Raw genomic sequence first — 25,906 nt, 5'->3', positions numbered from 1 at the left:
TGGAAACAGTGGGCGCTGTCCGGCAATTCGGAAGTATACCGGAGCGCACCGAGAGATGGTTATCAGGCATCTGCGTGGATGCCATGGCCTACTTCATTACCGACCATCTTCGGAGTTAGATCGTGCGTAGTTCAGTTTTTGACTTTATTAGTGTATAAAGTTGTACAAGTGATTTACCATGATGTCGAAGGACAGTGGTGCTCAGAGAGCATTCACTTCCTCACCCTCTTAGCTCAGACTCAGAAGAAAAGTATTCTGAGTCACCAATATCGATTAGAGCAAAACCTTCTTCAATCAACCACACATGGCGAGTACAGTGAAGTATACACTTATTTCATGCTTGTTTTCTTCTATTTATTTCGTATTTGAGTGTTTTTAATCACATACATGCACTGGATAACTTTAATAATGTCCGTTATACACGGTTATACACGATAACACGATTTTATTACAATATATGAAATTAACCATTTTATTTTATGCCACCCTCCCCCCCCCCCCCCCCCCCATTGGTTTGTTAAATCGATGTTTCACTGTTTCTTGACAAATTAAATGAGGGAGTGATTCATTCTTTTCAAGCATTGCATGAGTCCATACTGTGTACTATTTTCCAGCATACCCTCAAGTCTTCAATGCTGTCAATAAAATCAAAATGAATAAGCTTCTTTTTACAGTATCTAAGGTCCGTAGTGGAGCAGGCTGATTGGCTGACACTGTCAGGTGCGCACACGCATGACTGTTAGACAATACAAACACAGTGACTGAGCCTGGGGGAAGTGCCATCACCACAACAATCTGGGTACCAGTGACGTCACAACAATGGCGCCGTTTTCTCACCGCTCTCAATGGGGCATTTCCGAAGGAGGAATTTCTTCCTCCCCGTGGATGCAAACCGATGGGAAATGTCCATGCTCATCTTTTTAAACGCTGAGCATCAAGGAAGGCAGCAGCACGTAACATTTTTAAAGTCTTTGGCATGCATAGATCTATAATCTATAATAATAATAAATGTCAGTGTGTGTCCGTCTGTCCATCCGTTTCCTCCAGAACTCCAAAAACGAAACCTCGTGGCCCCAGACTTATGCATACATTGGAAACTCCAAGGTGGTGCATGAATGAAAATTGGTTGTTTGGGTTAATTTAAACACCCCTTTTGAAGATAATTTAGAGAGTGCTCATCATGAAAAACCAAAATGAGCCTTACCAAGATGGTGGCACACTCTCTCCTGCTCTCACCACTCTCCCTCTCCCCCCTTTACTCTCCCCTCCCAACCCTCCCCCACCCCTCCCTTCTACAAATCAGATTCTGAGCAAGCCGACTGGAGGGGTGCAAAGGTCATTGCATGTGTGAACATGCATGTATGCAGGCAGGCCTTTGCTAGTTAGAAAACGTGGATTTTAAATGCTTCTGCCCAGTTTTATATAGAACTCAGCGGTTAAAAAGAAAATGTTGCTGTTTGGGCAAGTTTTATTGCCCTTCCCTCCTCCCAAACCCCCTCCCCTCTCCACCCCATGGACATCTCCCAGCTGTCTCAGCGTGCTGTATTAATGTGCCCCATTTTGTTCAATCTTGTACCCCCTTCTCCACAAATCCCACGACCAAACGCAAGTCAAGAACCCCTCCCCTCACGTTTACTTCCTCCCAAACCCCCTCCCCACTTCCCCCTTTTTTCCTCTCTCCCACCCCCCTTCCCGGAGTGTATCGTGACGTTTGGTGAGGCCATGCTCTCCCAACCCCACACCTCCCCTTTCCTCGCTCTTTCCCCCTCTAGCTCCCCCACCACTCCTCCCCTCTCTCTCTCTCTCCACCTCCCCTCCCTCCTCTATCCTGCCTCTCCCTCCCTTAATATTCCCATCAGTGAAGCAATGGGTTGTATTTGCTCGTCACAAAAAAACTGCTTGAAAACAATTTTGTGTAACCTAAATACCTCAGCATAATACTAAAGAAAACCATGTTTCCATAATAGCAAAAAATAAACAAAAAGCAGTCTGCAAAATTATCTATTTGTGATTTGTTTTGTAAAAGAATGGTACACACAATGCATGTTATTCAAAACTAGTATGTGACGTAAAAAAAAAAAGAAAAAAAAAAGAATAAATAAATATTCCAACCACGAGCAAGAAACAACAACCACACAGGCCGTTTCTTCGCTCTCGTGTGCCCGTACATGCGTGGCCCGGAAGTTCGCATATCACAGTTACAATTATTCGCAATTTAGGTTTTACTGGCCAATTATTCAATTAGCGCCAACGTATTTTACCTTTTCGCAATGTCGTCGCAAGGAAAAACAAAAAGAGAAGAGAAGAGAGAGAAAAAAAATTTACTTCCTCGTTCGGAGCATACCAGCACTCTGATGTTACCGAAATTTATGCACCATCTAATATGAAAACGATCATAACTTGGGGCATTGTGTTTATCTATAAATGCACATAAGAAATCGAGAAATTATTAGAATACACGAAGTCATCACTCTCCGGAAGCCCGTACGTTGTAACCCGTAATGGGGAACGCGACTGAGCTTCCCTTCCCCCATCGGCCACGCCCACGCAATAACGTGTCTTGTCATTGGTTGGTAAATAAATGGCCATAACTTGGGAACCACTTGTCCGATTAATATCAAACCTTGAAAAGGCACATACTCAGGTCCCCAGCAATATATCTGGCAAGTTTCAATTGGATCGAACCAGTGGTTGTCGAGAAACAGCGGTGTCACACACACACACACACACACACACACACACACACACACACACACACACACACACACACACACACACACACACACACACACACACACACACACACACACACACACACACACACACACACAGCTGGAATTATAGATAGATGAAAGGACAATGTGAAACTGAATAAAATCAATATAGGTCTATGAGTCAATGCATCTCGGTAATACTGTGGGTGTACCAATTATTATTTTGATTTCCTTGTAGGCATGAATGATTGAACCTGACCTCCACACCCCAAGCATGGAGGTTGTTCACTCGTACAATGTGTGGAGGGGGTGGGAAGATGACCCCTGACCTTCAACTCTTTGAGCTTCCAAGTGAACAAACTTGAAAAACAATGTGGTCTCAACAACCGCTTTAATTGGAAAGAATAAAAATAGGATTCAAAACTTACAACTCAAACAGCGAAAAACGTGCACACTAAAAACAGACAAAAAGACGATCTTGAAAGGCATTTCAATGTTACAGACTCTCAATCCCCCCTCCCCCCTTCATTAACTAACCCAAAAAAAACACACACACACACACACACACACACACACACACACACACACACACACACACACACACACACACACACACACACACACACACACACAAAAAAATTGCAAATTTAGCAACTTTTTAGATTTGGCTATAGAGATTTTATGTACGTAAGGAAGTAAATTGAGAAAAGGAAAGGAACAGGTAGGAAAGCTAGGGGCAAACAAAGACAGAAGGGAATGTAGGTTCGAAAGATGGGTCCATCGTAAGAAGTAAAAAGGTTTGAATAGGACATACAAGGAGTAAAGGGGGATGGCAGGGGATTGAGGGGGAGGCAAGTACTGACACTTTTCAAATATATTGTTTTTGTCCACATAAAATCAAATATACTCCAAGGAAGTCCATACATAAATCACATGGACAATGTGATGCCCTGAAAATGGTCACATTCGGACCCTTCATTAAGGTCCTCACATTTGTACATGGGCGAATTGGTTCAGCTCAGATGATGCATCTCCATTAATAAATCCAATTCAAGGTTCCATGAAGAGGTGTGAGTAATTCAATTCAGCAATGAAAATAAACCTGAAAATTAAACCCAATAATTTGTGTGATTCACAATCATCTTGTACCTGACATGACCTCAGGCTCTCATCTTCCTCCTCCTCGTCCTCTTCCTTCGTATGCAGCACAAGGCTGTGGGTAGTATCATTTGCCGAGGGCACAGCTATTCCACTGAACTCTCATCTTCTTCTTGCCTTTTTACTCTGGCTTCCATTTGCGGTTTGCTTCCGCTTTCTTGACACGCACTCTCGTGATCGAGATGAAATCTCCTCCTCAGCATTCTTTTCCTTGTCAGCTAGAAAAGATATTCATTCATTTTGTGTTTCAAAGCAATATTCAAATATCAATGGGTTTATAATGTAATAAGAAAATCAAAAAGATTGTGATTATACAAGACAGATCGTCATCATGCAAAAATGACTGAGAAATAAACAACAATGGGAACAAGAAATAACTAATGTCAACAACATAAGCACAACCGAAGAGATATGAACGACCTTCGTTGTAATTCTTTTAAAAACCTCATTCTTGCTCTTCTGCCACTTTTATCTTCTTCTGACTTTTCTTCCCTCATTTAGTTCCTCCATACCAACTTGCCCCATCGTTACTAAAGGTGCATGGAGGTTACATATTCACCCGTTTGTCTGTCCATCTGTGAGCAGGATATCTCATAAGGTTATTGACGGATCCAGACGAAATTTGGTTGACAGTTTAGGTGTGTGACAAGGACGAAGTGATTCAATTTTGGTGAAGATCAAAATCCAGATCCAGATCCTCAAAGTTTTAAAGTGATTCTTCATAATTGAAAGATAGGGACAAAACAATATAACAAAAAGTTGTGGATGAATTATGACCAAACTTGGTGGATGAGTTGGGTAGGTGACAGGAACAAGCCAATTAGATTTTGGTTGAGGTCTGGATGCAGATCTGGCCTATCAGTGGGCTACAAAACGTAAACTGTTCAGCCTGGCAGAAGTATGCGCTCCACTGAGTGCCATTCCAGTTAAACAGGAAAGGGTCAAGCTTTGACAGGTGGGTTTGGCCTTAACAGACTCACCAAGGATGAAATCCATTCACTTTAAAACTGTGCAAATCAAAGGTCAAATTTACAACTTTGGTTCAAATTTTTTCTTTTTCCATGCAATTTAAATAGTGAAGAATGATTGATGGTAGCTACAACTACACCAGTTAACCTCCTGTAATGAAACTTTGGAGTTGTTGGAAATTTATCAGGAAACACAAAGAAAAGGTTAAACTCTGGTGGAAGTAGTTTAAAAGTCAAGGTCACAGCAGTTAAAGTTCGCCAAAACCTTGCATTACGAGGTGATCACTGAAGAACAATTCAATTAATCTGGACCAAGCTTGTTGAGCACTAGACATACTATCAGACATGAGGAATTGGTATCACTGGATAATCCTGGTGAATTTGGGTTAAAATGCAGCATCTCAGTTGCAGATTAAATTTATTTATGTTTAATGTCGAAGGCTCCAGTCAAAGAATATATAATACTCATCGATGCCAAGCTTAAATAAAAGAACTGTGTAGATAGAAAAGTGAAGAAAGAGAATAGTCCAAGAGTTTTTGAGGAAATGAAAAAAAAAAAAATGTAAAAAAATTAAAAAATCTGCTTTTGAAAAATGGATTGTCATAAGTATTTGGAAAGACATGAGAAGGTAAAGCTTTTCAGAGTTTGATCATAATTACCAATTTTGGTGAATTTTTACAAAACCGTTAAGGAAGAGATAGCGTGAGGGACAGAACACAGACAGACAGTCAATTACAATACCTCACCCCCCCCATTTTTTTTTTCAAAAACCATGGGGATAAAGAAGATAAAAAATAAAAATAAAGAACATTGTCAAGTCTAAGCGACCAAATATGGTATAGCAATCTGCACGGATTAGAAAAAGTTTCTGCCTGGTATCCATTTGGCTTTGCTTTGACCAGTACACGCCTATTTATTCAAAAGCATCCATTCAGATTTACATTCAATTTGCTTCGAACAAAGCACTCTGGATGAGTTTATGCACCTTTGTCGAAACTTTCATACGCTTTGTATACAATGTCGAGGCTCGTATGAGAGTTTGGACTCTTGTCCAAACGATCATTTTAGCTCTCATACGAGCCTAGACATTGCATACAAAAAAAAAGAAAGAAAGAAAGAAAGCATCACCTATGCATGCAAGGAATGAAATGAAAAGGATGGCTCTTGAAGATAAAGTGCACCATCAGCCTTTTGGAATCCACAACAGGCAAAAGCAAACCACTCTACAGGATGTTGCAATTTCGACTGTACATTGTAACAGTTCTGCTGCTTCTTCAAATCAGAATGCGTTTGTTTTTGCAAGCTTTGCAGCACTGCTACCGAAAATCACCATTGCTATCGAACACAATATGTATACAAGGACATAATGAGACGTCAATGTACCTTTACATAAATTAGAAGACAATGGACAAATCAACAGTTCTGTATCCTTTCAAATTTGAATGCGTCATCTCAGCAGCAAGAGCTACAGGTGGTGGACAAAAAAAAAAATGGAAACACCGAGGTAAACGAGGGACATCCAAGCAATGGCTTCCACACAAGTGTGGCCCATGTGTTAATTATGCAAATAACATCCCGTGTGGGGATGAGCACGAGTGGTCGCCAATGGTTTGATGAGCATGACACTGATGTTGTCCATACATCATGGCCTTCTGAATCAGCAGATCTGAACCCAATTGAACATTTATGGGATATTCTGGAATGATGCCCGAGATAGCATTTTACACTTCCATCAAACAGGTGTGAGTGGATTGATTTTCTCATGGAAGAATGGTGCGACATGCCTCCTGCAGAATTCCAGAAACTGGTGGACTTTGCCACAGCGCAAACAGGCTAGACTGGCCGCATGTGGTGGCCCAACGCCCCATTAAGTGACTTTACGTTGTCGTTTCCATTTTTTTTGTCCACCACCTGTATGTGCACAGGGTGCAACACCAAACAAGTCAACCCATTTCTGAAACAAAGCCAGTGTGAACTGCAGTTACAGAACGTTTGATTTTTACAAAACCAGTGCCTAGTTTCAGCATTTCTGACGCATCCTTTCCAAATCACACACTTGTTTGACCCCCCCCCCCCAAAGTAATGACGAAGGATTCGTCACTTTTTCCCCAAATGATGAAGGATTTGTCACTCCTTGGGTGTCATATCCCTGGTCTCTGGATATGCTCCGACTGAGGCGAGTGATCTCACCGTGAAGGACGCATTCTATGCCATGCTTGAGTCTGTGGTTGGTCAGTGCCCCAAGTGAGATATTCTTCCAGTCTTGGGGGATTCCAACGCATCGACTGGAATTGATAGGGATGGTTATGAGACGTGTGTCGGTCCCAAAGGGCCTGGAACTGTCAACCAAAAATAGCACGAAGTTCCTTGACTTTGAAAGAAATCATGGACTTATGGTTGCTGGTTCATGGTTTCAGCACCCACAAGCTCATCAATGGACTTGGTATTCCAACGCTGGCGGTGTGGCAAAGGAGATTGACCATGTGCTCGTTGATGGTCGCTGGAGGATTATCCAGAACAGCAGGGTCCAGCGGAGAGCTCAGTCCCTCAATACTGACCACAGGCTTGTTGAAGCAACTCTGAAGTTGCAGCTTAAATCCAGGAGAATGGTACCATCCCAGCCGAGGCTGGATGTTGGCAAGCTCAAGGATAAGAGGGAAGCTGAGGAGTTTGCGAACAGGATGAGTGGAGAATTTGGGGGTCTGGGTGCTTTTGGGAATCCTCAAGAGTTGTGGAGTGCCTTCAAGACCATCGTCCTTGATGTTACCGGTGGATATCTTGGAACTCACCGTATGACGAAGAGGAATATTTTCTCTCAAGGAAAACTGGATATCATTGACCAGTCGAATGGCCAGGCTGAATGGCAGAGCTGAGCTGTTCAGGGCGCTGATGCGTAAAACTGCACGTGCGCTAAGGGTGGACAAGGAGGCCTATGTGCGAAGAATCTGTGAGGGGGTAGAGCATCACCTGTGGTCAAGTGATTCTTATCCTGATTCAGGGGAATTCACGCATTGCATTCCTCCAAGCCCGTCCCTCGGTGCACTGCAGTTATAGCATAGGGTAGTGGGCTCTTGATAGAGGAGTCCGATGTGAAGGCCCGCTAGGCTGGGTGCTTTGAGCGGCTGTACCAAGCTGATCCACCAGCTCGAGTTGCATGTCAGGGGTGTCAGGCTGATCCTCCAATCAACTGTAGTCCACCTTTGTTTGTGGAAACACAGACTGCGGTGAACCGATTGAAATGGGGTAAAGCTCCAGGGATCTGTGGCATCCATGCTGAACTTCCCAAGGCTGGTGGAAATACTGCACTTGTGTCATTGCATGCAGTTCTGTTCTCTGCTTGGAACACAGGCATCATCCCAACTGACTGGAAGAGGAGCCTTGTTGTCCTTCTCTGGAAAGGAAAGGGTGATCGCCAAGACTGCAACAACTTCCAAGGGTTGACGCTGCTCTCGGTGCCGGGCAAGGTCTTTGCTCGGATAACTTTTGATAGGGTTCGCCACCATCTGCTTGAGCACCAGCATCCAGAGCAGTCAGGCTTTACACCAAAGAGGTCAATGATTTACCGTATCCTTGCTCTTCGGGTCCTCACCGAACACAGATGAGAGTTTCAGCAGGGGCTACTTGCAGCCTATGTTGATCACTGTAAAGAGTTTGATAGAGTGAATTGGGATGCCCTCTGGAGGATTCTTGGTCTTCGTGGGGTGCCCCCAAAACTGATCAATCTGATGGCTGAACTATACTCTGGTAATGAGAGTGCTGTGAGATGTGGTGATACCATCTGACTTATTTCGAGTTGTTACTGGAGTTCATCAGGGGTGTGTTCTGGTCCCCACACTTTTCAGCGCTTGTATGGACTGGATTCTGGGGAGGATGTCGAAGAGATCAAGCTGTGGTGCATCGTTTGGGAATGTCAAACTCTCTGACCTTGATTTCGCAGATGATGCAGTCATCTTTGCGGAGACTCAAGATGACCTTTTGGGGGCCCTCGAGGTTCTGAATGAGGAGTCGGATCCGCTGGGATTACCGGTTTCCTGGGTCAAAACTAAGATGCAGGCTTTCAATGATATATTGGATGCTGCTATCCTGTCTGTGCCTGTTTGTGGCGAGGATGTTGAGGTCACAGAGAGATTCACTTTCCTTGACAGTGATATTTATGTCTCTGCTGGCTGTGAGCCAGAGGGCAACAGATATCTGGGTTGGGCAATGGGGAGTCATGGATTTACTGGATCATGGAGTGCGGCACTGCCAGTTCCTGTGCGGACGAAAGTCTGAGTCTTCAGGTCCTTGGTGCTTCCAGTCTTGCTCTCCAGATGTGAGACCTGTACTTTGTCCAGGGATCTGAGTCGAAGACGTAATTCCTTTGGTACCCAGTCTCTTCGGAGAATCCTTGGCTCTCGCTGGTCAGACTTTGTGTCCAACGTGCGGTTGCTGAGAGAGACTCAAATGAGATTTGTTACATGCATCGTCCTTGAGCGTCAGCTGCGGCTGTATGGACATGTGGCTCATTTTCCCGATTCTGATCCTGCTCACCAGGGAGCCTCGTGAGTGCAGGTGGCCAATGGGCTGACCACATGCCTCGTGGTTGCTGCAGGTTGATCAGCATCTCAAGGGGATGGGGATGGGCCAGGTATCTGCCTGGGGGATGGCCACACAGAGACCCCTGGAGTACCAGCGGAAAGTGGACGCAGCGACGCGCTGCTCCGGCACATGCTCCCATTTACCTGACCTGACCATTTCAGACATATCCTAACCAAATCATGTACTTGTTTGTTTTTTTCCCCCCAAAGTCATTCTGACCTGTTAAGGCTTCTTCCTCGAGTTCATCCCAGTCTTTTCCGCTCTCCTCCTCACTGCCCAGCGAGACGTCTGACCCTAAGCAGCAAACACAAAGCATCGACGATGTGATTATGTTCAAAGTAATCACCTTTAAAATACCGCACAATACCAATGTAATTGAAGTGCTTAGTGATTGAGAAATGCATGATACACAATATTTCAGTGGCCTTGCAAAAGTATTCACCTCTCTCCAAAGTTTTACATTTTGATATCACATGAGTTTATTACCTGCACCCACCTATGGTGGATGGAGATTATGTATTCACCCCTGTCTGTCTGTTTCTTTGTGTGCAAGGTACCTCAAAAAGTTGTGGACAGATTCAGACAAAACTTGGTGGACAGGTTGGGTGTGTGATGAGGATGAATTGATTTGATTTTGGTGAAGATACGAATCTGGGTCCAGAATTTTTAAGCGAGTCGTCATCATTGAGAGATGGATCCAAAAACGATATAGCAATAGCATGACATTTCAAAAAGTTGTGGACGAGTTAAAACAAAACTTGGTAGATGAGTTGGCTCGTTGACAAGACAAAGCCGATTAAATTTTGGCGCAGGGTGTGGTGGAGGTATGCACTCTACCGAGTGTCCTTCTAGTTTCATGATGCTTTCAGATCAAAGTCTTCATACGCTACTCACCCCTGTCTATTTCTTTGTTTGTGTGCAGGATATCTCAAAAAGTTGTGGACAGATTCAAGCAAAACTTGGTGGATTTCCACAAAATATATAGTCTTTTCGCTCTTACACAAGCCTCGACTTGGTACACAAAAATAAATAAATAAAGAAAAAGGCCTGGTGTTTGCTGGTAGCAGTTAAGGTGGCTGGCTAAAGTCATTACGCTCTTGAGCTCGAGCCCCTGTCTTTCGTTAAATTAACACCAGGTGGGTTGACTCAGCCTGTCATCCTTCCGAGGTCAGCAAAATGAGTACTAGCTTATTGGTAACAGGGGGCATTGCCTCAACAGCACAGCCGTGCCCCCAGAAAATGATGCAGCCAAGCAGCCACAGGCTGCATACAAATAAATAATAGTAAGGCGAGCAATTTAATTTAATGATCGATGATGTCTTATGTCAATCAGCTAGGAAAGAGAAGAGTTGCAGCAGTGAATACGATTCAATTCGCACTCCAACTTTTGGAACATCATAGTTCGTGGTCCTTAAAGATGGTCTTCTCTTCAATGGGCATCCATGTAGACATCGTTTCAAATCTACCTGCAATGGAAAAACTGCAAACCACACATGCAAACAAGCAAAACTGGAGGCAAAAACGATCCCAACTCACAAAGATCATTAGAAAACACAACATATGCATCTTGGGAAGCTCAGCATAATTAAATAAGCTTGCGAAGAACCCTTCCTTACAGACAGGTTAATTCCCTCAAAATGTGTACGGGTATTTTATGATGAGTTGTCATACACCCCCTCCCACCTGGAGTGGCGCTATGCCATATATTTACATGGAGAGAATTGGGGTGTTCCCCGCACCCCGAACTATAAAAAAAATGCTCACATGCACCCCCAGGGTACAACCAGCAGTTCCCAACTCATTCCATCCAGCGATTTATGAGTACATACAAGTCCAAACACACAGACTCTTCTCAAACGATAATATGATGATGCATCAGTTGGCTGAAAGTTTGTAATTGGTTGCATTGGTCTTGTTTTTCAGCCTTTATACTCTTATGTTTCGGTTTCTCGAATCGATTATCAGTACAAAATTTCCCATGGCTTACATACACTAACTCTCTCCTCTTTTTCAGTGTGTGAAAAGAAAAAGGAAAAGGAGAGTAAATACTTTTATTTCAAGTTAGGTGGAAGGACAAATTTGCAGATTTAATCTAGCATTAAATGAAGTTACTCACCCACATAAATAAATTAATCATCATTTATAGACCATGATAAAAGAAATAATGCAAAAAGTAATTCTGAGAAAATAAATAGAATTCGTACTTATTATGTGGAAAGGATTTTGGCTCCACTAGTGGTGTTCACTTTGAGAATTTCAGCAGCTGAGCTTGGCTGCACTGTTATGCAGCAGAATATCTCTGATAATTTAATCAGCAATCATTCTATTATTAACCTCCGCCATCGAAGATCGGAGGTTACCGTTTTCACCCCTTTCTGTTTGTTTGTTTGTTTGTGAACAGTATTACGGAAAAACTCAACGGATTTCGACGAAACTTGGTGGGGGGATTAGGTATGGTCCAAGGATCATGCCATTAGATTTTGGACTTGGTCCAAAATCCAATATGGCCGCTATGGCGGTCATTTTGAAAAAAGTATTTGAATTTTTTTTTTTTTGCATTTCTGCATGTTTTAAGTGATTTCCAACCCAACTCCCCCCCCACCGCCAAAAAAATTGTTCGAGAAAAAAAAATTTTTGCAACTTTTTTTTTCAACAAAATTTCGATTTTTTTTTTTGCATTTCTACATGTTATAAGTGATTTCCAACAAAAAAACATGCCAAAATTATAATTGCGGCTGATTTTGGAACTTCAGGTGGATATACCCACGTAAAATCAATTTCTGTCTCAAGGAATCGAGTTATGACGAATGAATTGAGTATGTAAAAATTAAAAGTAAAAGGGAAAGTTGCAAACTATAACTCTGTGAGCACTGTTGATGTCAAATTGAATGAATAGAATATCAGGTTCACTTGAATGACCGAGCAATATTGGCGGCTGAGGTTTTGCACTCCAGCGAGTGCTCCCCCTCGAGTTACATACTGTATTGACCTGGAAACCAAGTGATCTTTCCAACAGATTTTAATCTCACAATTTGCAGTGTTTGACTTGTTTCAATGTCTTGAATATAATCAGAAACAAGAAAGCATCCCAAAATGTAAAAATCAATCCCTGTCCCCTTTGTACTCAAACTAAATATGATGAAAACAACAGCCAAAGAAAAACTAGAACGGCACTCCTAAACGTCACGACATGCCTCTGCACACATTCTGACATCGTGATACATACTTGTACCAAGTTTGATTTAAATCCCTTCACCTGTTCTCAAGTATCACATATTTACTTGACATGACCTCTGACCTTTGATGCCAAAATCGAATGAGTTCTTCTTTGCATCATTATATACTTATAACAAGTTTGGTCAAAATCCCATCAGTGGTTTACAAATTAGCTCAGTAAAATATTTTTTTACCAAACGGGACCTCTGACCTTTGACCTTATAATCTAATTAGTCGAAAACCTATCACGGATAGACGGAAGCATGGACGCACAGACTGACAACCCAAAAACATAATGCCTCCGGCGGCTTTGTCGGTGGAGGCATAAAAATGTTTTTTTATTTAGGAACTTGTGTTCTCCATATTTTCAAAATAAAGATTTGTTGAACATTTGATGACAAAAGCTCAAATGGTAAAGTTATGGCATGGACACGCGCACGCACACACGTGATTACAAAACCGGGCCGTCTCATGCCTATGATTGCTTTGCCCATTGACATTTTGACCCAAATATAATTGTAATTTGACCCAATCAAAAAAATTGACCCAATTATAAAATAATTATTAGTCTTCAACATACAGAAAACCCTTAAATAAGCCATTTCCCATAATTTAGGCAGGCCTTGCGAAATCCCCAGAACATCGGGTGAAGGGTCAACCAGGGACAACTCCACCAATAGAGAGGGGAGGGGCAGATAAGGCTTCAGCAATTTAAGGACCTATTGATTGTTTGTAGAGCCATGGGTTCATACTGGGTAAGGGGAATTATTGTGAGTAGACTCATTTGTCATGCTTTGCCTCCTTTTGTTTCCTCCCCATAACATGTCCAATACACATCATAAACTTAACTTGATCCTGGGTGAATTCTGGTTCTCCTGGTGGCTTAATAAATCCTGTTAAATTTGAATTGGTCAAGGTACCCATACCGTCAGACGATCGCATAATGTGACGAAGATTAAGGTCAGTGACTATCGCATATCGGCATGGCCCTCCTGCACTTTGGGGACTCCAATCAATACGGTAACAGTCCTCAGATGCAGGTCTGACAGGGGAGTCTGAGGCGGGTAACGGTCGCGGTCATTTTGACACAACTCACCGGATTTGAATCAGGCAACCGGTACGGACTTGTGGCTGTACCAATACGTTCAAAACATTTCAAATAATCTTGGCCAGTAAAAACGTGCAGCACAAACCAGATTCAGACTCTTCGTTCTCTGAGCTGTACTCCTCAGCACTGTCTTCGGACTCCTGAGAAGTCGATTCAGATGGGCAGTAAGTTTCATCCTCAGCCATTTCATCCGAATCCAAACCATCCCCATGTTCGCTTCCCTGCAATGGCATAGGTAGAGAATGCAATGATGCAACTTCTGGCTTACATGCAAACTCTCTTCACACTCTTCTTCTTCTTCTTCTTCTTCTTCTTCTTCTTCTTCTACATTTTAATTGCATTTCTCTGTCTAAGCTTCTACTACTTTATGCTCTGCTACGCACAACAATCACTTTAACCGCTTACCCAATGGAATTACAAATAAGCTCTTCCGTGAGCCTCAATTTCTGCATACATTTTGATGAAATAAATTTTTATATAAAAATAAAACAAGATTCACGAGAAAAAAAAAAGAAAAATTAAAGAAAGCGAATAGCTATTTCGCCTTACATCACTCTCAGGATCCAAGAAAGACCATCCACCCTGCTCAAAAAAACTCTCCGGGTCACTCGTGATGGTCTTCATGATCTTTGTCCAGTTCAGAGACTGTATTCCTTCTGTGTACTTGATGTCACAGGAGCTGTTCAGGGACAGCAAGCAGGGAATGAGAGTATGATGGTCGCCACTGTCTGCACAAATCAATACTACGGATACAATTAATTGAAAATATATATTTAGATACAATGTCTAAGGCTCGTAATTGAGTTGCCACTCACATCGACATACTGACAAAACAAACACTTAACACAGCCACTGTGCTTGGGGGACGTGCTGTAACTTCTCAGAACACTGGATGCCAGCGACGTCACTATAATGGCATCGCTTTTCACACTCAGTGGGGCATTTCCTCAGGAGGAATTTCTTCCTCCTGATGGAGGCCAATCGACGGGGACTGTCCGTGCTCTATCCTTTTAAATGCTGATTTTCAAAAACGGAAACAGCACGTAATATTTTTAAAGTGTTTGGTACGACTCGGCCCGGGTTTGAACTGCTGACCTCTGAGATGCAGAGCGGACGCTATAACCATTACACAGAGTGCCAGTTCAAGCATCCAAATAATGAACATTGAGATGCACTATAAATGTATAAATGGGAAATGTAAAGAACCAAATGGTCTATTATGCATGCACATTTGGCTGATCATAGGCAGGTGAACATAACTAGTTCCTTCATTAACTACATTAAAAGGTTGATCTCCCTTGAAAGTGAATGCAAATGAATCAAAATTGAGGCTAAATTATTCAGATTGCATAAGAGTTGCAGAATAAATGGGGAAAAATTAAAGAAAGAAAGAATGCAGTGCACCTCGTCATGTCAAGTATTTTGACACGACTGTAAAACAAAATCACACACTTTGGTTCCATTTCTTTCTTGAGTTGAAAAGTTTTTTTTTTCCAAAACTATCCCTAAATTTAAAGAAGCAAGTATAAGAAACATTAGAGTTATGGACACTTAAACACTCCAAGCAAATGTTTACTAAAGAAATAAAACAAAACCATTTACATGTACGCCACCCTGCTTCGCAGCAATTTTAGCAGACATTAAAAAAGGTGAACAAACAAGCCACAGTGTCAACATGTTGTTTTGTACTTTATTGAATTGTGCAGAAAGTTTTACTTGAGCCACTCCTTGATGGCATCGAGTGATGTTGATGGGATGGCATTGACCATGATGACTTTCTGATGGTAATCCTTGCGCACGATCACCATGTCAAAGTTCTTGAGATGAAACTGGACTCGCTCAAAATGAACAAACTCCACCTCGTCCAACGTGATCATGAAGGGAGGCTGGTGTGGACAGGAAACCAAGCATGCAATGAGAGCGATGGAGAGCAAGATATTAGCATAAAAGCAATTTTAGAATTGAAAAGTTGTATCGTGGAACACGTGGCTGGCCTGACAGGATAGCTTGGAGGAAGCGCACTCAACTTTGAGCTGTCGTGTCTGGATTTGATTCACGCCACAACTAAGAACTGTTAGCTGGTGCTCTGTCGGTAGAACTTGGCAAAAACGAGCACGCAATCCTTCGGGGGATTGTTAAACCACTTGTCCAATTTCCTCGCATTTACTGGTAGACAAAAAATCCCAGTGTATTTCACAAGAGGAGGCCATTGTGTGCTGGGATCCTGGTCAAATTCCAAAGTCCACCCCTGGCTACTGCTGGGGATTGCTAAAGCAAACCTCCCAGTGTGTCCCTTGGCACGACTGCCTCAGTAACACCCAGACTCTTGAAAGAACTTGGACTCGTCATCCTCATTACATCTATGAGTAAGAGTCATGTTTTGCCCATTTTAAATCTGGCAACATTGAGTGTATGATGTCAGTAGAGCAGTTCCAAGATGGCGGCTCCCTTAAAAGCTGTTAAAACATGCGTCACCATATTGCATTTTCATTCTGCGATGGAAATTCACTGGGATTCACATGCTCACTTCCCAAGAAACAGATGACAGAATGTTGCTCCTCCCAAGTGCATGCTTCTGAGGGAGCCGTCACCTTGGAACTGCTCTACTGACATCATACACTCAATGTTGCGAGATCTAAAACAGGCAAAACATGACTCTTACCCATAGATATAACATATGTCGTCTACAACTACACACATTACATTCTCAAATTTATATCACCATTTTAAGGTTACTTATTGACTGCCCCTCGTAAATGCTTTATTACTGCAAAGCAAAGAGAGGGGAAAAGGCAAGATTTAGCAGATTGCATCTATCACAGTCAATTTCCATTAGTGGTGCAATCAACTTTCTTACCCATTCCGTTACATTGACGAGGGCACTACTCGTCGGCTGCAAGAAAACAGTGCTCCGAAACGGAGCACCCCGGAACCTACAACACAGCGCCAGGTTATGAAAATTCAAAGTTGAGACCAAACTGGTCATGCAACACAAATGAAAATCCCAGTGTGAAAAAGAAACAAGTACATTGGACTTTGCAAGCTAAACTCAAGACTGAAATATTAAATCACCAGAAACAGCAACAGAATGAAAGAAAAATCACAGAACCAATCAGAGGTATGAAAGGTTAAATGTACAGCACACATAAGAAAATATGAAAGAAAGAAAATATTGAAGTTGAAAGGTTAAATGTATAGCACATGCAAAATTTACAATGAAAGCACCCAACAGTTGATAAAAAATTATTCTCAAGACTATCACAGTTCGTATTTAGTGCGAGCAGGATACCCTGGTCAGGGATCTCTTGTCAGGTCAGGTTCGATCTGTGACCTGCTACAGGTACCATGTAAACCTGTACTAACCTGTTCCATGGTCGGGTTGTCGGCGACTAAACCGTCTCCCCCACCAGGTTTTCTGGTGAGGAGGGTGTTTGGATATGGACACCCAGCAGGATTAAAAACAAAACCTGTCAAAGGGCGGAGGAGCTCCTTGTGAGCCAACGGCCATCCATATCTAGTGCCCAACTGTGTCTGCGGACGTCCTCCTGCAGTTGGGTTACTTCTTATTAGGAGGTTGGTGGCAGGATTTGCACTCCAGCCACCGTAAAACGCTTCATTCCGCAAAACGCAAAAACGCAAAAAAAATCTGAAAACCCACTCCGTGGGAGTACCTCCTGTGCAGCTTCCCTTCGCAGGGCAGCTCACCGGATGATGGGATTGGGGCAAAGCCTTCGGGACCCCAATCTTTGATAGGAGGGAAACCACGGGGTAACATCCCTGGGTCAGATTGCGGGAGAGTGTGTCGGAGTGGTGCTGAGGTGTCGTCCACCAGACGGCGGTCTCCTTGGGTTAACCTGAGGCGGTCCCTTCGGGTGGGTGCCTGGAATGTCCTATCCCTAAGAGAGGATGATCACCTGTCTCTGTTATCATCTGAGCTCAAGCGTTTGGACATCGGGATTGCAGCTCTCTCTGAGGTTCGGAGACCGGATTGCGGCGAGATAATGGTGGGTGGTTACACCTACTATTGGTCTGGTCGCTCTGATGGTTACCATACCCAAGGAGTTGCTGTAGTTGTGTCCAATAAGCTGACCCCAATGATAATTGAGGTAACACCGGTCAACGAGCGTATTATGAGATTAAGGATTCGTCACTCCTTAGGTGTCATTTCCCTGGTCTCTATTTATGCTCCGACTGAGGCGAGTGATCTTACCGTGAAGGATGCATTCTACGCCACACTCGAGTCTGTGGTTGATCAGTGCCCCAGACGAGATACACTTCTAGTCTTGGGGATTTCAATGCATCGACTGGAACTGATAGGGATGGTTATGAGGTGTGTGTTGGTCCCCATGGGTCAGGAACTATGAACCAGAATAGCACTAAGTTCCTTGACTTTGCAAGAAGTCATGGACTTAGGGTGGCTGGTTCATGGTTTCAGCGCCCGCAAGCTCATCGCTGGACTTGGTATTCCAACGCTGGCGGTGTGGCAAAGGAGATTGACCATGTCCTCATTGACGGTCGTTGGAGGATGATCCAGAACTGCAGGGTCTACCGGAGTGCTCAGTTCCTCAATACTGACCACAGGCTTGTTGTAGCAACTCTAAAGCTGCACCTTAAATCCTGGAGAATGGTACCATCCCAGCCTAGGCTGGATGTTGCCAAGCTCAGGGATGAGAGAGTAGCTGAGGAGTTTGCGAACAGGCTGAGTGGACACTTGGGGGTCTGGGTGCTTTGGGGGTCCTGAAGAGTTGTGGAGCACCTTCAAGACCACCGTCCTTGATGTTGCCGGTGGATGCCTTGGAGTTCACCGCAGGGCAAAAGAAGAATTTTGTCTCTCAAGGGACACTGGATACCATTGACCAGAGTCGCAGGGCCAGGCTGAATGGCAGAGCTGAGCTGTTCAGGGAGCTGAGGCGTAAAACTGTACGTGAACTGAGGGTGGACAAGGAGGCCTATGTGCGAGGAATCTGTGAGGGGTAGAGCATCACCTGTGGACAGGTGATTCTCGTCCCGCTTACAGGGGAATTCGCGCATTACGTTCATCCAAGCCCATCCCTCGGAGCACTGCAGTTCGAGCAGAGAGTGGTAGGCTCTTGACAGAGGAGTCTGAAGTGAAGGCCCGCTGGGCCGGTTACTTTGAGCGGTTGTACCAGGCTGATCCCCCAGCTGTCGAGTTGGACGTCAAGGGTGTTACAATCCCTGTTGCTGACCCTCGAATCAACTGTGGTCCACCATCGCTTGTGGAAACACGGGCTGCGGTGAACCAGTTGAAACGGGGCAAAGCTCCAGGGATCTGTGGCATCCATGCTGAACTTCTCAAGGCTGGTGGAAATGCTGCACTCGCGTCGTTGCATGCAGTTTTGTGCTCTGCCTGGAACACAGGCATCATCCCAACTGACTGGAAGAGGGGCCTTGTTGTCCCTCTCTGGAAAGGGAAGGGTGATCGCCAAGACTGCAACAACTACCGAGGGGTGACGCTGCTCTCAGTGCCGGGCAAGGTCTTTGCTCGGATAATTCTTGATAGGGTTCGCCACCATCTGCTTGAGCACCAGCGTCCAGAGCAGTCAGGCTTTACACCAAAGAGGTCAACGATTGACCGTATCCTTGCTCTTCGTGTCCTCACTGAACGCAGACGAGAGTTTCGGCAGGGGCTGCTTGCAGCCTATGTTGATCTCTGTAAAGCGTTCGATTCAGTGAATCGGGATGTCCTCTGGAGGATTCTTGGTCTTCGTGGGGTGCCACCGAAACTGATCGATCTGATGTCTGAACTCTACTCTGGTACTGAGAGTGCTGTGAAGTGTGGTGGTACCGCCTCTGACTTATTTCCAGTTGTTACTGGAGTTCGTCAGGGATGTGTACGTGGCCCCACACTTTTCAGCACTTGTATGGACTGGATTTTTGGGAGGATGTCGGAGAGATCAAGTTGCGGTGCATCGTTTGGCAATGTCAAGATCTCGGACCTTGATTTTGCAGATGATGCAGTCATCTTTGCGGAGACTTTAGACATCCTCTTGGGGGCCCTCGAGGTGCTGCTGAATGAGGAGTCGGAGCCGTTGGGATTACGGATTTCTTGGGTCAAAACAAAGATCCAGGCTTTCGGTGACATCTTGGATGCTGCTGTCCTGTCTGTGTCTGTTTGTGGTGAGGATGTTGAGGTCGTGGATAGATTCACTTACCTTGGCAGTGATATTCATGTCTCCGCAGGTTGTGAGCCGGAGGTCAATAGACGTCTGGGTCGGGCCTGGGGAGTCATGGATTCACTGGATCATGGGGTGTGGGCGCTGCCGGTACCTGTGCGGGAGGACGAAAGTCCGAGTCTTCAGGTCCTTGGTACTTCCAGTCTTGCTCTATGGGTGCGAGACTTGGACTTTGACCAAGGATCTGAGACGGAGACTTAATTCCTTTGGTACCAGGTCTCTTCGGAGAATCCTTGGCTATCGCTGGTCGGATTTTGTGTCCAACGAGCGGTTGCTGAGAGAGACTCGGATGAGATTTGTTACCTGCATAGTCCGTGAGCGTCAGCTGCGGCTGTATGGACATGTGGCTCGTTTTCCTGACGCTGATCCTGCTCACCAGATTCTCTCAGCGAGGGAGTCTCATGAGTGGAGGAGGCCAGTGGGCCGACCACGTGCCTCATGGTTGCAGCAGGTTGACCATCATCTCAAGGAGATGGGGATGGGCCTGGCATCTGCCTGGGGGATGGCCAGACGGAGGCCCCCGGAGTACCGGCGGAAAGTGGACGCAGCGACGCGCTGTTCTGGCACATGCTCCCATACCTGACCTGAGGATACCCTACAAGTACGCAAACTCACCAGCTCGGACCAACCTCCTTGCTGGCATTCAAACTCACCTCTGAGCTGTCTCGCCTTGGTTCAAATCTCAGGCCAACTATAACCTGTCATCCTGTTGTTTCGCAAGCAACACATACATAAATGCATGTGCCGTCCCTCAGATGGACGTTAAAACTGGGTATCCCGTCTGCCAGAATTTGTTGTGGAAGGCAAAGATCCCACAATATCCTTCGCGAAGAGTTGGTGACCTATTACTGTCACCCTGAACAAATTCAAAATTTCCACCACAATCAAACGTCAGGCACGGCCAGCCACTTGTTCAAAGACTTGGGCCAAAAACATTCTGTAGCCCATCCCAAAAGTGGAAACAATTGGGGCCATTAAGGAAGCAGTGATAGTTGTAGCAGTAAAATATGGACATAATTAAAATTAAAGCAATAAATTTAAATACTGTATAATGAAAATCTTTAAAATGTGCAGGTGGTGGCTAAAAAAAAGAAAGAAACACCAATGTAAAGTCACTTAATAGGGTGTTAGGACAGCACGTGCAGCCAGCACGGCCTGTTTGCACCATGACATGGTGTCCACCAGCATATGGAATTCTGCAGGAAGGATGCAGCACCATTTTCCACAAGAAAAATCAATCAACTCACACCTGTTTGATGGAGGTGGAAAAGCTGTTTCAGTTGTCATTCCAGAATATCCCATAAATGTTGTTGGGTTCAGATGTGGTGACTGAGAAGGTCATAACATATGGGATAACATCAACATTATGCTCATCAAACCAATGGGTGACCACACGAGCTCTGTAGCTGGGGGTATTGTCATCCTGGAAGACACCCCTCCCGGGGGGGGAAAGAAATACTGCAACATGGGTGAAGTTGATCACTCAGTACCATTAAGTAGCGATCGGTATTTCCCTTTCCTTCCAAAGGAATGACTGCACCTAAACCATGCAAGGAAAATGCACCCCACAACATTACAGAACCACCAGAACCCTTCCCTGTTGGAACCAAGCACTCAGGGTTTTGGTTTGGCGCCACAAGTGCACTCGTCCATTTGTCGAGAACATTGTGAAGGATGATTCATTTGGCCTATTCACATTTTTCCACTGCTCGGTAATCCATTGCCTGTGCTCTTTGCACCAATGGACTCACAAACATGCATTGCCAGGTGTGATGAGCGATTTGTGCACAACACCCAACTATGGTATCCCGCCCTGTGGATTTCTCAACGGACCATTTTTTATGATACTGGCTGCTCACGCCCAAGGTTTAAATTTAGTCAATTGATCTGCAGTTGCTCGCCTGCCTTGCTTTGCACTTCAAATTAATGCATATATATCACAATCCTGGAGTATGCACTTCCACACACTGTTGCCCTTTGCTGATGATGTATTTCCCTTGGAGTTCCATGCTGACATCAACTTAGACACCGTTGCAAATGAAACATCAGCAAGTGGAGATGTCATTGAAGCTCCTGTCAAATGCACCCCAACAATCACCCATCTTTATAAGTTACTGGGGTTTCCTCTTGCAGCCATGCTCACCAGAATTATAGGCAACCAGGCCTGTGCAGCATTTGTATGCATGACCCTAAGCATGCTGGGATGTTATTTGCTTAATTAACACATGGGCCCCACCAGTGTGGAAGCTGTTGCTTTCAACACATTTCATTCCCATCAATGATGTTCCCAGGTGTTTCCATTTTTCTGTCCACTGCATGTACAGCAAGGACCAAGGGGGGGGGGGGAGCAAAAAAAAAAAGAAGAAAGACTTGAAACCAAAACCTTGATCAATGTAATGTCATAAGATAATGAATTAGATGTCTGTAATCAGTTGTCTATACATAACAGTGGATTAATCCTTACATTAATCCTATGGTCGAATGTCAATGTAAATAAGCCGTTTGACAATCTTCTCATTTTGATAACCTTACCCAAGCTCTCGGAATGGGGTCTCAAACTCCAATGTTTCTTTAGACAAATGCTCCACCTTCTCAGTGAAGTGTTTGAATGCCATCTTAAGTTTGTACCGCAGCTCTCTTTCTACCTGAAAAAAAAAACGAAATACAAACGCACAATAAGCTCAAGAAATCAAACTTCACTTTACTGACCTGCCAGGCAGAATACTCACTTTTTCCTTTTCAAAAGTCATGCAGTTCTTAAAATGGTGCAAACATTTACCTGCTCAGCATACAGGTCATCACGATCGTGCAGGTGCTGTCGTTTGGCGAGGTCGGTGGTCATCTCTCCCACTTCCGTGTAAAATTGCACATCTATGTGCCGTTTCTTATCAAACATAATGGCATTCTGCAATGCATAGAAGTTAAATTCTGTATTAAAAACAGTGTCTTAAACTCATGGGGGGGGGAGGAGGGGATGATGGAATGAGGGGGGAGTTGCATTTACATCAATTGCATTACAAAGACAAAAGGCTGAAATAACTGGACCTTTTCATCCATTTTTGTAAAAAGCTGGAAGATAATGGTGTTCCATAAAAATTTTTTAAAGCACGTTTTTAAAAAAAAAAATTTTTTTGCGTTTTTCTTGTTTTACTTGCAGGCACTCCTATTCCGCTAATCAGTACGAGTTGAAAATTGATGGTTGTACTCAGGGTGGTTTTAGGGGGCTTTAAAAAATTCATAGTCCCAGGGGTTCTATGTAAATGTGCATCGTATAACTGCTCCCAGTGAGGGTCGGTAATACAAATCGTACTAAAATACGCCAATTCTTCTTGGGGAATTAGCACATCCGCAAATCTGGGGGAATGGCCATAGACAGAAAAAGGTTTGAAATAATTTCTTCCCAACAGCTGAACAGATTTTGATTTTTTTTTTCTCAAAATAAAATTCCACATTTCATCGTTCATTAGATCGAGTTCATTAGATGAGCAGGTTGACCATCATCTCAAGGAGATGGGGATGGGCCTGGCATCTGCCTGGGGGATGGCCAGACGGAGGCCCCTGGAGTACCGGCGGAAAGTGGACGCAGCGACGCGCTGTTCTGGCACATGCTCCCATACCTGACCTGACCTGAGATCGAGTTGAAATGCATTTGCTCAACAAGACTGACCAAATGTGCTGTCCGTTATAAAGTGCTTCATTAAACAAGTTTATCAGAACAGGATCAACTGTACTTTCATGTCAACTGATATTTGAAGCTTTTCATTATCCCACCAAACCTTGAGATGAAAGTGCAGCACAATGATCATTTCTCCATCGCATGGCTGGAAAACAGCATGCTTTATATTGTTGTAAAGAAGGTCCACCTTGTCTCCTCGTGAGGATGTGAACCTAAATCCTGTCATGTGCGACAGGTGGGGTGGAAAACCATGGCAAAACAATAACAAAGAGAAAACTATTGTTATTTTAAAAGGAGCATCTTTACGAGCAGGTGATACTGAAATTACAACATTAATTAGGTTCCGCTGGGAAGCTTAAGTGAGAGGCAAGTACCATTGACGTGCGCTTCCAGTGAACCCTGCAGCCTCTTCTGGGAGATGTTCGGCCGAATGTACAGGTCTTTCATCTTGGGGCTTGTGCGATTGGTATTGAGCACCAGCGTGGCCTGCTTCACTATGCCCTGCACAAACATTCAACTTTGGTAAGATGAAACCCAATAAAACAAAGCCTCCATGACATCAAAATTACCCAAGGATAAACTGAATATGATAGCCAGGACGTTTGCATTCAAGAATAATAAGACCAAGTTGCTCTGTGAAAGACAATTTTCAGGGAAGATGTTACCATTTAAAATTTAAATGGTAACATCGACCCTGAAAATTCTCTTTCATAGAGCAACTTGGTCTTATTATTTTGGTTGTTTTTTTTGGTTCAACTTGGTCTATTTTAAAATCAGCCTACATATGCTTAAATTGAACAAAGTAGACTGAAAGAATCCTCTTATTGCAGGTTGCGGTGTTTCCTCACCTACGCAATAATTTTGTTTGCCCATTCTTCTTGTGTTCAAGAAGTGTTCATACTTCTTGTGTCCAAATGTGGCCCCACTGATTCCCTGTCAGAACACTGTCTTTTCACCTGCCACCCCACTCTTCCAAGAGCCAACATCTTGCATATTAAATTAAAACAAATAAATAAATATCCAAGAGTTGCCCTGATGCTCTTTGCAAAGCCTTGATAGTGTAGAGAGAGAGAGAAAAAAAAGAAAAAGAGCAAAAACATAAAGTAGATAGTAGGTTGCATATGAAACAGATCGCTGGGATAGACAGTGGGAATAAAGACAGTCGATATCAATTTAATTGCGAAGGTGATAAGTACATGGGAGGCAACGAGGGGAGAATAAGGACAGTTGGTATGAAAAGGCACGTCCACACTTCCATTCTACCCCCTGTCTTAATACTATATTTACAAAAAAGTGATTTCTGTCTTATCCCCTGATCTCTCCATTTTGGCTGGGTTCCACCAACAGAGAATATAAATTATATATCTGATTCTCATGAAAACCATCTTTACTGTTTGCTGATGAGTCGACCAAATGTAAAACAATATACAGTATCACTATTGCGTAAGCCCGGCAGCTACCGAATCTTTCGTCAGACCGAGACAAGATGAGGTGCTTGTCAAACACCTGCAACATCACTCTCATAGGGAGCCTCATGGAGCATGGCACCACAATGTGTGCTGGTGCTCCCGATTCACACCTTGCGCCTTTTAAGGCGGTGAAAAACAAGGCCTTACACACCAGTGAAATGTCAAGATAAGAGACAGATTCCCATGGATTCTCTCATTCCTGAAGCAAGTTGGTGGGCCCTATCATTAAGCCTACATCTGACCTTGTTACCTCCACCACGAAATGTGGAAGGAGGTTATGTTTTCACCCCTGTCTGTTTGTTACTTACGAAATCTAAAGATTTCGTCAGTATATTGATGACTTCAGTCATCTGTTTGTGTGTTTGTGTGTGTATGTTACTTACGAAATCTTTAGATTTTGTAAGTATATTGATGCCTTCCGTTTCTGTTTGTTACTTACGAAATCTAAAGATTTCGTAAGTATATTGATGACTTCCGTTTGTTTGTTTGTTTGTTTGTTTGTAGGCACGATATCTCGAGAACGGAAGAAGCTACCAATGTCAAATTACACCACGTGATTCAGGAGGGTGATGGGCTAGTGCTGATTAGATTTTGGTCAAAATCGGTCAAAGGTCAAGGTCACAGTGAGGTCAAACATAATTCCGTAAATGCATGTGGAGAAATGGAGTATTTTTGCTTCGCTCGACGTTACGAGTTCGTTTTAACTTCGATTTTAATTTTGACTTCGGTTTTTGCGATCGCTTAGGACGCTTAAAACTCGGTTGTCGAAATTCTGGTAAAAATCGGATGTTTTGGAGACGTTTTAAGATTGTATAAAAAATATT

At 43.7% G+C, this 25,906-nt stretch overlaps 1 protein-coding gene across 1 annotated transcript in view; it reads right to left on the bottom strand.

Moving 5' to 3' along the window:
- Window positions 1–3,088: 3,088 nt before the first annotated feature.
- Window positions 3,089–25,906, bottom strand: part of LOC147023527 (FACT complex subunit SPT16-like) — a 102,887-nt gene continuing 80,069 nt past the window's right edge. Inside the window, exons 17-26 of the mRNA XM_085889031.1 lie at window positions 23,988–24,114; window positions 23,714–23,832; window positions 22,717–22,842; window positions 22,470–22,582; window positions 16,601–16,676; window positions 15,460–15,629; window positions 14,293–14,422; window positions 13,829–13,964; window positions 9,639–9,713; window positions 3,089–4,090 (exon numbers count right to left, since the gene is read on the bottom strand). Of these exons, the coding sequence (XP_085745157.1) occupies window positions 3,975–4,090; window positions 9,639–9,713; window positions 13,829–13,964; window positions 14,293–14,422; window positions 15,460–15,629; window positions 16,601–16,676; window positions 22,470–22,582; window positions 22,717–22,842; window positions 23,714–23,832; window positions 23,988–24,114 (1,188 nt within the window). The 3' untranslated portion in view covers window positions 3,089–3,974. The remainder of the gene's footprint in view (window positions 4,091–9,638; window positions 9,714–13,828; window positions 13,965–14,292; window positions 14,423–15,459; window positions 15,630–16,600; window positions 16,677–22,469; window positions 22,583–22,716; window positions 22,843–23,713; window positions 23,833–23,987; window positions 24,115–25,906) is intronic.

Source organism: Eptatretus burgeri, chromosome 7, assembly GCF_056783735.1.
Source record: "Eptatretus burgeri isolate ZD-2024b chromosome 7, Ebu_testis_v1, whole genome shotgun sequence".
In the NCBI taxonomy this organism is placed as follows: Eukaryota; Metazoa; Chordata; class Myxini; order Myxiniformes; family Myxinidae; genus Eptatretus; species Eptatretus burgeri.
This window is presented reverse-complemented; position numbering and strand designations above follow the sequence as displayed.